Genomic DNA, 16,758 nt, shown 5'->3' on the forward strand with positions numbered 1-16,758 from the left:
TACTTACTACTGAATGGAGATCTGGGACTGCAAAACTAGTAAAATAGCCTAATGTATCCCCTCCCAAAGGGTCTGAAGGTGGTTGATCCTTTATCTGATTTAAGTATTGGTGGCTGTCTTTTATTCAACCACATTCACAAATAGAAAAAAGAATACTTTTACTACTTTACAGTTTACAGAATACTTCAATATCTTTTATCTCATTGAATTTACCCAGTAGTTCTTTAAAGCCACATTATTTCCATCTTACAGATTATCCTCTATTTTATAGATGATTTAAATGAAGATTATTTAACTAAGCTATTTAGTGGGGGAAATGAGTTAAAAAATGAAGTCTATTTTTTTTTATTACATCAAGAAAGTATTGCTTATAGGATAGATTCTAGCTCCTACAGTAACAGTGATTAGCATCCTAGTTGTCACTGACAGTAAAAAGAATGAAATAATAAGTTTTCAAAGGGGGATTGGAGGAGCCTTCATTTCTGTTGATAGTACAGAAATGCTCAATTCACTATGAATGTGCCCATAAGAATTTTAATCTATCTTCAACTTTAGAGGTTATTAATCTATTTTTTTAAACAAAGCGTTACTGTATCTCTGCTAGTGACCAGGCATTTTTCTAAGCACTATATAGTGTTGGACAAAGTTGAAATAAACATATAAAGTTTCAAATAATTATTAATAGTTAAGAAACATCTTACCATAATGTAGAGCTGTTTGACCTTCATTGTCCTATAAAAGAAACAAATAACACATTTAAAAGTCTAAGTTAAAAAGTGTGGAAGCACATAGCTACAGCAAATATCTGATATTACAAAGTTCTATAGGTTTATCGGATATAGACAATGAAGAATTCAGTTCGTTGAGCCTCATAGTAACTTTTGACAAAGCTCTTTAACTTGGAGAAAAGGAGAATGTTGACTAGCATACGGTTACTAGGGGTTGCGGGGAGAGGAACGAGGAATTACTGTGGAATGTTACAGAATTTCAGGGCAGGGCGGTGAAAGTGTTCTGGGGATGAGCAGTGGTGATGGACGCATAACAATGTGCATGTACTTAACGCCACTGACCCACACACTTAAAAATGGTTAAAAGGTTAATTTTATGTTATGTATATTCCACCACCATTTAAAGAAGAGAAAAGAAAAAGATGTAAGCCCCAAACTGCAAGTGGCAATGTTCTCCACTTCTTGGAGAAAAGCAGTCTGCAGTAGGAGTAAGGAAGAAGTATTGACAAAGAAAAAAACAGCGGTGAGAGATGGAGGGAAAGTGAGAGTCTCTGGTTCTTGTCACTCCGACTATATCCTTGCCTTTCTTAGTTAGGTAAGCCAACAACGAAACACTCCCTAGGCAAATGTGATCTTTTTGTCACTTGCAAACTAAGAGTCCTCACTAATACAGTATACAAGGCAATTTATAACTCAAACCTTGGTCATGTTCCTCCCAATTCCTTCTCCTCCCAATTCTGTAACTGCCAGTTACCAATCAAATGGAAGTCCAATTGCCTACCTAGACTCCCACTTCTGTAAATGCTCTTTACTCTGCTGGAAAACTATCCTGCGGTCTTTAAAAACAGTGTCTTGCTCTTTTGTCATGTTTTAAAATTTGTCTTTGATATGTTTGAGCATTTTAAATAGACTTATTTTGTAACCCATGATAGTCCCTGTTTCTTTGATTTGAGTTCATGGAGAGGAGGTGGGGTGACAATACATGTGATGTTTGTTGTGCTGCCTGAGGTTCGCTTTTTGTTGATGGCTTCCTGTGTGCTTTATAATTTTGGATTGTAAATTTCTACTAGTGGGGTTTTATCTGTGGAAAATTCTGTGCTGTGTTTCCTGGATTGAAAGTCTTTCTCTCCACAATGATTTTGCTTTTGTTTCTGCCAGGCACCTCAGACATATTATCAGTCTGAGATCCTTATGTTGATTTCTTAGCTTGTGGATTTTTGAACACTTAAGTAGTGTAAACTTAAAAAGGGCAGCCCGGCCGGGCGTGCCTCAGCGGTTGAGCGTCGGCCTAGGATCCAGGCGATCGAGGTTTGATTCCCAGTCAGGGCACATGCCCGGGTTGTGGGCTCGATCAATGACTCTCTCATCATTGATGTTTCTATCTCTCTCTCCCTCTCCTTTCCTCTCTCTGAAATCAATAAAGATATATTTAAAAAAAAAATAAAAAAATAAAATAAAAAGGGCAAACTTCTCTCCCTTCCCATCTTCAACTACAGGGCTTGGAGCACAGGCCAAGACAAACTCTCTGTGTCAACTCTGTGTTGATGGGCAGATTTTTTAGTTTACTTTTTTCCTGATGGTGGTGTTGAGATCTCTACCCCATGGATACTGAGACTAGCCAATCCTTTCGGGGCAGACCAGCGCTGGTTTTAACGTACCACTTTCTTTTTAAAGCTTTGGGTTTTTAATAAACTTTCTTTTAAAACCATTACTACTCAGTTCATCTTCAGGAAACTTTCTGAGTCCTCAGGTGGGGGTAGGTGGCGCTCCTTTCTATCACTGTACATAGCATACACTCTGTGTACTTCTGCCTTTTCTACTGAAGCTGTAAACTTCTTACAGGCAAGTACTGTCTTTTGTCCAGAGCCTATCACACTGTCTTGCATACGGTGTGTGCTTTCATGAAATGAAAGAATATATTAATCTCTCTCCATTGGCTTATTACTCAATCTCTGACTACCTTTTTCTTTTACTTGATTTTTTTTTTTTTAAAGTCCCCACGTATTTCCTATAGTGTGGAGTATAATGCCAACTGTAATAATCTGATGTGGGTCTAAACGATGATGAATAGGAGATGTAGTTTATAGTTAGGTGCAAAATCACTATTATCTTTAGGTACTTCGATCCTTTCTTCCTCTGTATGTGAACAGAACAAGCTGGATACCTTTGAGAGATTCTTTCCTCACATGTATTCTGCACTAACCTTTTCTTACTTTTGTTACTTTTGATCATGTCCACATTTTATTAGTAATTATTTTCCTTAAGGACTTAGTTTCCTTCTATCAAATATAAGTTAATTTTTTTATTCTACCACATGAAGTATTGATGAAAATACTAAATATTTTGCTCAGTACTGATGCATAACAGGAAACACTATTTTATCCTTTTAACATTAAGCCACTAATAACACTGCTGTTTTCTTTGCATAAAACTCTGTAGCCAAGTCCTGATTTTTTTCCTACTGCTAACTGTATTTTATCAAACTGAATCAAAAGCCATATTTCCAAGTCACGATTTCATATATATATTGCAGTCATGGTAATAACATGCTTCCTAGATGTTCTCTATGAGCAGAAAACTTTGCTGAGTGTTAACTGGTTTCTTTTTTTGTGACCATAGTGATACTGATACTCTAATTTAATTCAGACTTGACCTACCATCTCTGCCAATGCTAGTTCTAAAGGTACAGTAGTAAGGCAGCATGAGCCATTAAGAGAGTAATGAGAGAGCTGCATAGAGAGGGGATAGATTTTCCCATGTGCCTAGCAAGAGGTTTTGTTCTTATCCAATAATTTTATATTAAATATAAATTTTATTTTAAAAATAGTATTTCAAGTGAATACACAAGGAGACACTGAAGAAAATTGGTTATGAGGTATTAGAAGCAGTGATAAAAATGATGAGTTAGTAATATAATTGGGGTAATTTTTAATATGATTTCTAAGCTTAGAATGTACTGCCTCTTTATCTATGAAATCTGTGGCTAGATAATAGAATATGATTGAACTAATTTGACAGTTTAGAAGTCTGCAATTATATTTTGTGATTATTTTTCTAAGAAGTTTTCCAGATACATGAATGAAGCTTTCATTCAGTTGAAGGTTACAGGCATACTCCTTACTTACTTAAAAAAAAAAGAGGTATAGTACCACTCATTTAACTGCCATCTTCAGAGAGTGTAAAACCTGTCAGCAGGTTTTTCGAATAATTGGAACATGACTCTGAGCATGCATGTAATAGGAAAAAGTTACGATTCATTTGTACTCTCTCTGTATTGGAATACCAACTATATGTTTACAAACATTTTTCAGGGATTATAATTATTAGCTATTTCCAATAAAGCCCTATCAAACCAATTAAAATCAGGTTGCTTATAAATGGCTCTTTACAGTTACATGCATGACAAGGTTACCCCACCAGCCCCATCCCCTTCCTGTGCGCCATGCTCTTCAGATCACCATGCCCAATTTGCGGCTTTCCAGTTCAGATGCTGGGAGTTGAAGTGTTATAGTGTTTAATGGGAAATACTGAGATTTTTGATCTTTCAACTTAGAGCACGTCCACCTAGAAATCAATTAGAGCAGGGATATGGACCTAAGAACCATGACTCCAGTCACAGAATTGATTGGCAAGTGGGGAATAGAAAGACAGGAGGACAACTAAGCTCTCTTCTAATCCTATTATCTTTTCTGTCTTCCAAGAGTGCTAGAGAAAAGGAGTATTTTTTGTATGTCAAACTACCTTGATACGTCTGAAGAATAGGTATTTGAGTGAAAAAGAGAAAGGACGATTATTTTAAATTACTCTCTAATCTAATTGTAGTCTTCTTTCATTCATCTTTTGTATGCCTAACACATAATAAGTACTCAAGAAAAGTCTGATCAATGAACTCGATGATTATAACTAATATAAACTCTGGTTAGTTTTTAATCATTATTAATAATTATCTTAAATCAACTACTATATTACAATACTCTTACTATTACGATTATGGTGCTTTAAAAAAACACATCATCTTGTATGTACAAAATCTTTACCTCTGTTATTCCGCTTTGTATGTTAAAGTGGAATTTGTATCAGAGCAAGAATATGACTCCAAACATTTTTCCTTCTATAAGGACACAGGAACCCAAACCTTAGCCTTTATAAACATTCTGTTTTAAAATATATTACAAAGAATAAATGGAATTGAATGTCAAGAATGAGTAAGTGAAAGCTTTTACTCATCTGGTTTACAACTTATATCAGCTAATTTTTCTAAATTTAAGTTGATTAAATTTTTTTGGTTGTTTCATTTCAAATGACCACACCAGAAGAGGGCTGTTTGTCATGGTTATTTATGCTTTTCCTTTCTGTTTTAGCTTAACAGAAATGTTCAAATTTAATAAATATGGAGTTGTTATAAACAGCAGCAAAAACAATTCCAATAAATTCAAATCGGTCATATACTTGAAATCTTTGTAAGGGATTATACACTAGGGTAAAATAAAAATACTCAGTTGAATTAAAAATAAACAAAATCACATAATAAAGTTAAAATGTAGACAAATTCAACCACGCTTAAAATTCAAAGTACAGACAGATCTCAGAGGGGAGGAGGATGGGGGGACAGGAAGAGATCAACCAAAGAATAGATATGCACAGCCCATGGACACAGGCAATAAGGTGGCGAAGGCCTGAGGGTGGGTGGTGGCGGCAGGGTGGAAGGAGGCAAAGGGGATGGGGTGGGGGACATCTGCAATAGAATCAACAATAAAAAAAAATTCAAAGTATAAAAGCATAGAAATGTGTAACCCCCACACTAGACCTCCATATCCTTTCTGTCCAAATAAATAAAAGTTCATAAGGAACACAAATGACAAATATAGGAAATTTAAAACTCAGACTCTCAAATAAGAAAAGGAAAAATATACCCATGACCCCCCCCATGTGATTCTTTCTCATTACCTTTATCACGGTAGAGAATCATGGCAACTCCTCTCTGTCTGGCCTGGGCCTCTGTTCTGACTCTTGCAGGACTCTAAACTAACACCTACTTCTCTGAGATTGGGTTTAAAAGCAGCCACTCTTCTTTATAACTTAAAAAAATTTTTTTAAATCCTCACCCAAGGATATGTTTTCATTGATTTTTAAAGAGAGAGGAAGGGGGACAAGAGAGACAAACATTGATGTGAGAGAGAAACATAGATTGGTTGCCTCTCATACGCAGCAACAACCGAGGATCAAACCCGCAACCTAGGTATGTGCCCTGACCAGGAACTGAACCCACAATCTTTTGGTGTACGGGATGATGCTCCCGCCAACTGAGCCACACTGCCCAGGGCTCTTTTTTATAACTTTAAGCAAATCCATGAGCCTTCAAAACCCTTACTTAAGCTTCCTCTCACCCTTCGTCATCTTTTACCTTGTATCAAATGAATAGATCTGTGTTTTCCTGCCCTTTTGAAGGACCATGGCATGGTTTAACTTTATAGACCTCTATTTCCTTTATCCCTTGCATCTAGCACAAAACTTTGCATAAAAGTTAAATAAGACTAAAAAACTAAACTACTTGCAGGGAAACCAAATATAGCTATACCTCACTAACCCAGGGACATGATTTTTGGCATTCTCAAGTACCTGGAAAAGGGTCCAGGGTCTGGGGGGGAAATGTTGATAAGGACCACATTAAACATGTTGTGAGTAGTTGGCTCACTGTGGAGAAGGATTCTTCTTGATGGTTTGAAAAAGCAATTCAAGGAGTCTTTGCCTATGAAATATGAGATGCAATGGGAGGCAGAAGAGAAGTGGAAAGGGAAAAGTGAAGGAAAGCAAGGAGTAAAGAGCACAAATGATAAGAGGGCCAGCAAAGCCTAATGGTAATTAGAAGAAAGAACGGGGGCAGCAATAATAGCAGCCAGCAGAAATTAGAAGCTGTGACAGCGGTGGCAAGTTGCAGACATTTTAGACCACAGAGAACAGCCAGCCATAAAGAGGGCTGGGCTGCATGCCAACCAGTAGATTTTAGCAATCTCAAGAGAGCAAGAGAAGCCTTGGCCCTATGCTTCACACCGTCTATAAATACCCATGGGGTATAAGTACAATGATTTAAGAAGGAAGCAGTGAAGTATTGGATATATTTTAGAAAAAATATTTTACAGAAAAACATTAAAAAAATAAAAAGCAGAAAGTAACTGTTCAGCTATTTGAAACCAACATTATTCTGGAATGTTTAACTTTCCAACGGGTGCTGAACAGTTGAGATTTTATTAGAGTTAAGGCAAGTAAAAGGAACAAACATTGGCTAATTCCTATCATGTGCTCAAAGTTTTATGAACAGTTTCTTTTAATCCTCACAACTACTCTTTTACATAAACATTATCACTCCCATTCTCAAGCTGGGTAAAATGAGACTCAGAGAGATTACATGTAACTTGCTCAAGGTCTTAGGCCCTTCATCATCAAAATCCATGCTTTTTCAACTGTGCTGCTGAAAAGGAGCAAGGCGAATCAAGACAAATAAATATAAAGGAGAAATGTGGTTAAACTTTTATTTTTGCAGGTTAAAAACAATAAGTAGCCTAAGCTATAGTGTCACATCAGCACACTGTATAATTCATATTAACCATAATCTCCAAATTGATATATCATATTCAGAGAGTGAATAATCTTACTCTTCAGGACCACGCACTCATCTTTACTTCTACTTGGTTGATTGATGTACTTTTCCAAGTATGCTTATATCAAGAAGCTATAGTTGAGTCTATAAATTTTAAAAAATGAACTTACTGCCCTGGCTGGTGTGGCTCAGTTTGTTGAGCACTGTTCCGGCACCGAAAGGTCGCCAGTTCGATTCCCAGTCAGGGCACAGGCCTAGGTTTTGGGTTCAGTCGCCAGTCATGCGTGTGGGAGGCAGCCAATCAATGTTTCTCTTTCTCACATCCATGTTTCCCTCTCTCTTTCTCCCTCTCCCTTCCTCTCTCTAAAATCAATAAAAAACATTTAAAAAATTAACTTACTAAGCTGGTCTAGCATTCAAAGTTAGGTATATCAGAGCCAAACTGCTTTCTCTTCTGAAGGGTGTTTTGCTTACTGCATTACTGTTTCTATAATACTGTACAGTAAAAATTCAATCTATTCTATATCCTTTGTATGGTAAATAATCAGACATCTAATGGAGAAATACAAGAAATGATTCTTTCCATTCATACTCATTCACTCTTCACTTTCACAAAGAAAATTTTGAGAGTCTGCTAGGTCCACGAAACAGTTCTCCATCCACAGAGGGTGCTATGAATAGACACTTTCATTTGTTGTTGGCAGGAGCACAAATTAGCATAATATTTAAAAACGTTCATTGCCTCTGGTTTAGCATTTCTACAATCTAGTTTTAAAAATACATCAAATATTTAAAAAGCTTTATGAAAAAATTTTGAGTACATTCTATTATTATCTAGATTAGCAAGAAACTGGGAACAATTTAATGTCCAACAATACAGGAAAAGTTACTATGTCAGTTAAGTAGGTTAGTATGTAGCAGTTTAAAATGATGGTCATAAAGTATAACTTAGAAAAATCACAATATTATTAGTGTGATAATAATAATCAGGATGTTTTTAATAAGATCTCAACTATGTAAAACAAGCAAACAAAAAAATGGTATATTGAAAATATTTTTAAAAACCCACTACATATGTAGATTAATCACTTAAAACCCCCATTACGTACTGCTTCCACACACACACACGCGTGTGCGTGCGCGCGCGAGCGGTAGTCCACTCCTTAATCCGAGCATCACAGCTTTCATGGTCTGGTTTCACTTTCTCCAATTGTTCTTCATTACAAACACACATTTTACTTAGGATGAGCTGTTTCTGCTACCTATGCCTATCCCCACCTCAGAGGCCATCAATTATCACTTAGCCTTTACAGTTCATCACAGGCCTCAATTCCCTCTTGAGGATGTCTCTTGACTACTGTGACTCATACTAACCTCTCCTCCTTTTCCCATTATCTCTCCCAAAGCACTTTCACAGTGCTCATCATGACAATTACATTCTAACTTATAAATGTTCTGGTTATTTAATGAGCTTCTTAGTGTCTCAACAGTAAGCAACCTGAGGGCAGGGGACCATGGCTGACACTTCTTTTGTGTCCCCTACTGTCTTGTAGCATAAAGATCATGGAGTAATAAGCATTTAATAAAAATATGTGAGATTAATTTAATAACCTCAGGATTGTTAGTTTTCTTACATTTGTATTGTTGATTTTACTCCTATGGTGGTCTGTGTGCTATATGTAATAATTACTTTCTTAGGCATGATAAACCATTCCAAGAAATGTAATATAGATGAGTTGTAGATATCTATACCCACATAAAACTGAAAATAATGAATAGGTTTATTCTCAAGCGAGGCATCTTTATATCATTTTATGGCTTACATTATTTGTTAGGCATTCATTTAATGAGTGCTCTGTCAAGTTATCTGCTAAATCTTAAAATTTCCTGAAAATGCAATGTGACATCACTTCACACCCATTAAGATGGCTTTTGCCAAAAATACAGAAAATAATAAGTGCTGGCGATGAAGCAGACAAATTGGAACCTTTGTAAATTGCTGGTAGGAATGTAAAATGATGCAGCTGCTGTAGAAAACAGTATGGTAGTTCCTCAAAAAATTAAACATAGAGTTACTGTACGATTCAGCAATTCCACTTCTGGGTATATATCCCAAAGAATTGAAAGCAGGTACTCAAACAGATATTTGTACACCAATGTTCAAAGCAGCATTACTCACAATAGCCCAAAGGCAGAAACAACCTAAATGTCCATCAACAAATGAAAGAAAAAACAGAACTTGGTACATACATACAATGAACTACTATTCAGCCTTAAAAACAATGAAATTCTGACACATGCTACATCATGGATTAACCTTGAAGACATAATGCTAAATGACACAAGGCACAAAAGGACAAATATGGAATGATTCTACTTATATGAGTACCTAAAGCAGTCAAATTCAGAGAGACAGAAAGTGGGATGGTGGTCTGCCAGGGGCTAGGCGGAGGGATGTATGGGGAGTTAACATTTGATGGGTGCAGAATTTCAGAGAGGGAAGGTGAGAGTTTTGGAGACGGATGGTGGTGATGACGGCACAACACTGTAAACATACTCAATACTACTAAACTCTTCACTTAAAACTAGTTAAAATGGTTAATTTTATGTTATATATTTAACCACAATAATTTTTTTTTACTAATAGTGGACATTAAAAAACCCCACAAATCCTAAAATGTGGTAAATTTGTAGGGCTCACTTTCTTTTTATTCTTTTCCCTCTGTTTACTTTTTATTTTGCAGAGCCACTGTTTATGAGTTTAAAAACTTTCACACTTGACTTAGTTCTGAACTGTTCATACTAACCCAGATAAAAGTGGAATGAAACCTCGGTGGCCACGCTGTCTTTTGCTGCTGCCCAGGGAGATGCTTCAAGATGCTTGAGAGTACGCTGCACTCCACCTTGCAGTAATGATTTCAGGTTTGTTTTTTCACCTATTGTGAAGTTATTCTACAATCCATTACATTTATTGGAGGTACTTTGTGGCTTTAAAGTGATCTGTGCCTTTAGTCTAAAAGTACTAGCAGCAAAGTCTTGGTAAAATGGTTTTAATTTTCTTTATTCTATTCAATAAAACATCATATATTTGTGTGCGTATGTATTATTGTTTACTTACATTAACAATCAACACAAGGGATTGATTAAAAAATTCAGAAACCAAACATTTTATGCCTTTTATGTGTGTTAGGAACTATGGCAGGCATTTTCACATATAATTAATTAAATCTTCACAGAAGTCATCTGACATAGGTATTATTACTCTAATTTTACAAAAGTAAAAATGAGACTCAGACAGGTCATGGAATTTGGCTGAGTCATACAATTAGTAGACAATATAATCCTCATTTGAACCTGCATCTTTCTGATCCCCAAACCCATGTGAAAACATCCAATAGTCTATTAGAAAATATAGGCCTAGAGCTTAGAGAGAGGTCTGAACTAGAGTTACAGATTTGGAAAACATTAGGCCAGAGGGGATAACTGAAATCATAGGTGTTAATGGGTTAATCTAGAGAAAGTGTACAGTGAGAGGTGGGGGTCAAGGTGGAACCTGTTGTGTAAAAAGAGAACAGAAGAAAACAAACCTGGTAGGAAATGATTAAAACAACAGCCAAACTGAAGCTGAGGGAAGAGTGTCAAGGAGAGTGGCCAGCTGTGTAAAAGGTCAAGCAGGTAAGCCAAAGTTCACCTCCTCTGTGAAACCCGAGGCAGAGACAAATGACTGCATGCATTTCCATTAGAGCAGACATTGCACTGACACCCTAATAGGGGTCTATCATTCCTGGGTGAAGTTACACCTTGGGAAGGACTCAGTGTTACGTGTTCTAGGAGTCTACGGGGTCTAGATCAGAGCCTAGTTATACAAATGCACAAATGCTCACTCAATGAATGTGCCCAGGGCTACTTAATCCCGTAAGGTAATAGGACTGAAGCAGATCCCAGCCTTAGGATCTGAAGCTAATACTCTGGCTGACAGTCCATATTCCTGGATGCGAGGCTCTGCTTTAGTTAACTTCTTTGCCTTCCCAAATGTCATTTATGTGACAGAAACTTTTCTGCCCACTGAGTTCCTGGTTCTGGCCTTCATGGCCAGGATTGCCCTATTTTACCTGCAGTTTTGAATGTTACACAGAAGTACTAAACATTCCAAGGTTAACATTGGATGCTGAATGGTTGGGGAAGGGAGGAAGTTCTATCAATAGGAAACAAGTCATCGTGACAATGATAGTATTACTGGTAACTGTGACAATAATTACATTCATGGGTCTTATTCTACCAGAATGATACTGCCTTTCCCCCCACATACATATGTACACTTATATGGAATATGTACTTCGTAATAACACCCAGATTTATTGAGCCCTAATGATTTTATTATGAACATAATACTATGAATATTTCCATTTTAAAGCATTCATATTTAACTGTACAGTAGCTATTATGTTTCTAAGCCTCCTGGCAGGCCAAAGTTTTTTCAATAGAGAACCTGGATTGATCCCCACCAGACAGACACACACACACACACACACACACACACACACACACACACACACACACACACACACCCCCCCCCCCTTCTCTGCTCTACTAAACATTAAGATAAAGGTTGCTTTAAACTTCACTGTATTCACTGTATTAAGAGACCAGATAATCAGTACTTTTCTAAAAATGTGAATATTCTATGTGCTAGAAGAATCCTAATGACTAAGCAAAGACTTCCTTCAATGGAGAGCACAGCATTTAAAACTATGAAAAGGTGTCCTGGGGATTAGAGGTTTGCCTCCTTTCATGCAAAAGATTTATTCCTGAAAAGTCAGGTGCATATCAAATCATACAGCACTCATTGATAAACCCTTTTAAGCAGTATCTTTTCACATTTGATCTTAGCCAAAAGGTCAAGAAGCAATAGCGGTATCTTTTTATACTATGAATAAGTATCCTTAACTTTATCAGTTTGGTAAGACAAAATGGTGCAGTACTGTATTTCTCAACCTTTAAATATTCATGCTCCCTTCAGATAATGATAAAAATCTCATGCCCTTTAAACATCTTACACGAAAAACTTCACATATAGACAAAAATAGAAACTATGAACTTCCATATACCCATCTCCCAGATTCAAAGACTATAATGATTTTGCTATTTGCTTCATTTATTCCTTTTTTCTTACTGAAATCTGCTTTCTTACTAAAGCAAATTAGACATTATGTCATTCCCCCCACATATCTCTGTACAAAACTCTAAAAAACATGGAAATTTACTTATAACCACAGCACCAAATTTTCTTGTGTTTTAAAAATGTCTTTTTATAGCTCATTTGTATGTCTGAGGATCCAAACAGGGTTTATATGTTACATTTGATTGGTAGATCTCTTAGGTAATTTTCCATCTAGAACTGACGCCCCCCACTTTTTTTTAATGCCACTGATTTGTTATAGAAATAGAGCCAGCTGTTCAGCAGAATGTCCCACAGTCCAGATTTGCCATCTACTTTCTTTTGATGTCATTTACATCATTATCACATGTATTTATTTATAGGCTTTATTAGATTTGGGTTCAATATTTTTGGTAAGAATATTTCACAAGTAGTAAGTACTCTGTGGTATCTGACAGAATGTACGTATGAGAGGATAAGGGTGAACATTATCGGCAAAGAAAAAACATGAGCAAAGGCATAGACAGAAATGGCTAAATATGTGATGTGTTCAAGGGAAGAAACAACACTAGCTAGAGGTAGGTTTTCATTACTGTTCACAGCACTGCATGCACAGGTTCTACCCCACGGGCCCTGCTGAATTGGCATTTCCAGGGGCAGGCTCAGCTATCTCTATTTTCAGCAAGTTCCTAAGGATGTTCAGACGCTTTGCTAGGCCTGAAACCCCCTGGCCTGGAGTATAGGATGCATGTAAATAGTCTTGGTATGTCAAACTCATTCCTCCTGTTTCAGGTTTTGGGGCACGACTTACAGCAACTTCTCTCCAGTGAAGCCTCAGTTTACTACCTTCTTGGCAATGTCTTACTTGATCACTCTGTTCATAGGAACCAGCCTGCTTTATTTATTTCTTAGCACTTATCTGATATTGTCTTACTTGTTTATTTACCTGTTTTTGGTATGTCTTCCTCACTAGAATTTATGCTCCCAAAGAGTATGCAGCTTGTCTGTCTTGTTCACTCTGATAATTCCAATGCTTAGAAGAGGCCTGAGTTTATAAATGGTATACAAATATCCACGGAATGAATGGATAAATTTGGCAGATTTCAAAAATTCTTTTTGGAACACTCTTATGTAATGTAGACAGAAAACAAAAAAATTATCCTTTAAGCTTATTTCCACTAAGACTGGAGTAGTAATTATCTTCTTTTGAGAATTTCTCTTTGCATTTTGGATATTTTGCTTTATAACAGCTCATGTCACCTTACTGTTTAAAAGGAAAAATTTGGGACGGGATTTCATAGAAGAGAACTGCAACTCTGAACATCTATGTAATCAGTTCAATAATAATTTCCAAATGTACTTAATGGACTATTAAATCAGTAATTAGAAATCAAATTTTGCTACGCTGCAAAAGATGTCAAAATTATGTATGCTCAGACAGAGATATTTTAAAATTAAAATTTTATTTAATTAGCATTCCTCAGAGAAAGATATTTTAAAATTAAAATTTTATTTAATTAGTGTTCCCATAATCTACATTAAAATTTATTTGTGCCCTGCTGACTTATAAAAATATAGGCAGGACTGGGTAAATTTACAGAAAAAGCTCATAGTGGTTAACAAAATTCAATGACAATAAAACAGTTAACAACCCCCAAAAAAGCCCAGCAGAAAAGATGATTTAGGGTTTAAGGAATAGGAAAAAAATATGAATAAAGTATAAAAATTTTTCTATAAGTTGTTTTGTGGGGTGTTTGAAAATATTTCTTCTTTTCACCCACACTTTTGTGAGTTCAGGTTAATGGATTTCTATCGCATTCCTGTTGTCACTATTGCCAAATGCTTTCGTATGGATGAGGCAAATACTGGGTTATTTAAGGAGCAGGATAAATGGGCCAAGACAGCTTTCCCTATCCCCAATTCACCAGGGAACGTTTGAGAATTCCACCTGACACGAGGACAGCACTGTGCTCTTAAACAATCTGCAGTTTGATCCGATTGTTCCCCAGTGGGGGAGGCAGGCCACAGCTCACTCAAGAGTCATTGATTGGATTAACAGCCTAATTCCCAACAGATGAATAGAATACTGATGTCTTGTCAGCCCAGATCACAAAAGGAAAACACAATCTGCCTCTACTGCTCAGAGATTTAACCCTCTATTTGCCCTAAGCTAAGATTTCAGATTTTAGCACTGTCATTTCTTTGGAACTATTTGGCTATAAATATTATCAAATTGTGGTCTACACACTTTCATCCTCTTTTACCGTAATTACTAAAGATGCTTAAAAATGAAAGAGTTCTAATTCCGTTTTCACTGTCCACATTAGTCCTCTGTGTAAATTCTTTCCTGGGTTTCCTAAAGAATTATTTAATAAACTGCATTCTTTGGGGAGCCAATAAAATAGGACACAGGCTATGGGAAGAAAAGTAAAAAAATCCATATATTCAAAGATAAAACAATTTTTGAGCTATTTTTCTGGCATAAGCGACTGATTTTATTAAGGGGAATGAATGACTATATTAAGGGGAATAGAGTCTCAATAAATGTTAGCTTTAGTTCATTCCCCTGCTCCACCTCTTCCTCTCAGTCCTACTGTAATTTAATAACTTTTGTGTATGGCTGTACAACTAAGAATCATATAAAAAGGTCTTACTTCTGATACAAGTTTAAAAATAAGAACAAAAGACTTCATCCAGTCATCTAAGCATTAGGATTCCCTAATAAAGATATATGCAAGTCTTCCATGAGTATTATGGATAAAGACAAAGATGAGCATTCCAGGCAACTTCCGTGATACCTAATGTTCTATACCATTCTGTCTATAACCTGTCCATGTAACAAGAAAGGCTGATTTTAGTCGGTTGTGAGTAAAAACAATGATGGTAGTGGCTAATCTGTTTACTGCACAAAGCAACTTACAGTGTTCTCTTACTTAATCCACCCAATAACCTTAGGACGTAGGCATTAAATGACCTTACATCACAAATGAAGAAACTGAAGTTTAGGTTAAGTAACTTTGTCTGAGGTCACATAATTTGCAAGTGGCAGAGCCAGAACTTTCAGTCTTAAACACTTATGCTCTTAAACACTACTGGGATTTTGTAGGTTTCTCTGTAGATCTTCATGTTTACATGGAGACTTTTCAGTATTCTGACGTGTTAAAATTAAGATTCAGCCTTCCCTCAGAATTTGTCATTACTCTTTTGGGAAAACATCTCTATGTGTACGAATGTCCTCTACTGGCTTTTCTTTTTCTTCGGGACATTTTTCAATTGGCCATGCCAAAAATAGAAATCTTTTTCGTCCATGGCTTTGGAGTCATAGTCAACTCATCTCCCTTTTCTTTATTTCTTGTCTTTCATCAAGTAAGGATGACTGAACTCTCCTTCTGTCCTGTGTCTCTAATTCTTTCTTTTCCACAGTAATGGAGGTCCTAACATCCTAATCCACTAATTCCTACAAGAGCCTCCTTTATAATTAATCTGGTCTCCAGTCCCCTTTGCAAGGATTGTCCTAAGCCTTCTATTCTTTTTTTTTTTTTTTTTTTAAACAACAGGTTTTTTGTTGTTTTTTAAAATATATCTTTATTGATTTCAGAGAGAGGAAGGGAGAAGGAGAGAGAGATAGAAACATTAATGATGAGAGTCATTGACTGGCTGCCTCCTGCACAGCCCCTGCTAGAGATCTAGCCCGAAACTCAGGCATGTGCCTTGACCGGGAATCGAACCTTGATCTCCTGGATCATAGGTCGATGCTCAACCACTGAGCCATGCCTGGTGGGGCAAGCCTCCTATTCTTGTATTTAAAACTCTGAAGTAAGTTCTAATTGTCCTCAAGTCAGATAAGAATTTCCAACTCAGAATTTCCCTGGCTTTGAATAGAATTTGGCATATTTGTTATGGTTTTAAAAATTAACATTGTGCATATAGGAAGTTTAGATCAGTTCAAATATGAGAACATATTATATAATGAATATATTACTGTTTATATTATATTACATTAGATTACAATCTAATTCTTTATGGTAATATATGCTTCCATAATAGGCATTACATTAAAGGACATTTTTGAAAAATAACAGTTACAGGAAAGAAACAAGGAAAAAGCTCAATTAACATTAAAAAACCCTTCACAAAATACAGATGGCATAAAGATCTTTTACTATACTACATAACTTCATCAGGTCTTTCTTAATTCAGACATGCTTTTCTTTAAGAAAATAATAATTTACACTTGCATTATCATTTAACAGAACGCTCACAGATACCAACTT

At 36.2% G+C, this 16,758-nt stretch overlaps 1 protein-coding gene across 2 annotated transcripts in view; it reads right to left on the reverse strand.

Moving 5' to 3' along the window:
• The window catches only part of ACBD6 (acyl-CoA binding domain containing 6), a 110,582-nt gene that overhangs the window by 15,506 nt on the left and 78,318 nt on the right, over positions 1-16,758 (reverse strand). For both annotated transcript variants that reach the window (XM_087827921.1, XM_016217871.2), the window contains one exon: positions 702-732. In XM_087827921.1, the coding sequence (XP_087684047.1) occupies positions 702-732 (31 nt within the window). The remainder of the gene's footprint in view (positions 1-701; positions 733-16,758) is intronic.

Source organism: Miniopterus natalensis, chromosome 19 (genome assembly GCF_054644295.1).
Source record: "Miniopterus natalensis isolate mMinNat1 chromosome 19, mMinNat1.hap1, whole genome shotgun sequence".
Classification (NCBI taxonomy): Eukaryota; Metazoa; Chordata; class Mammalia; order Chiroptera; family Miniopteridae; genus Miniopterus; species Miniopterus natalensis.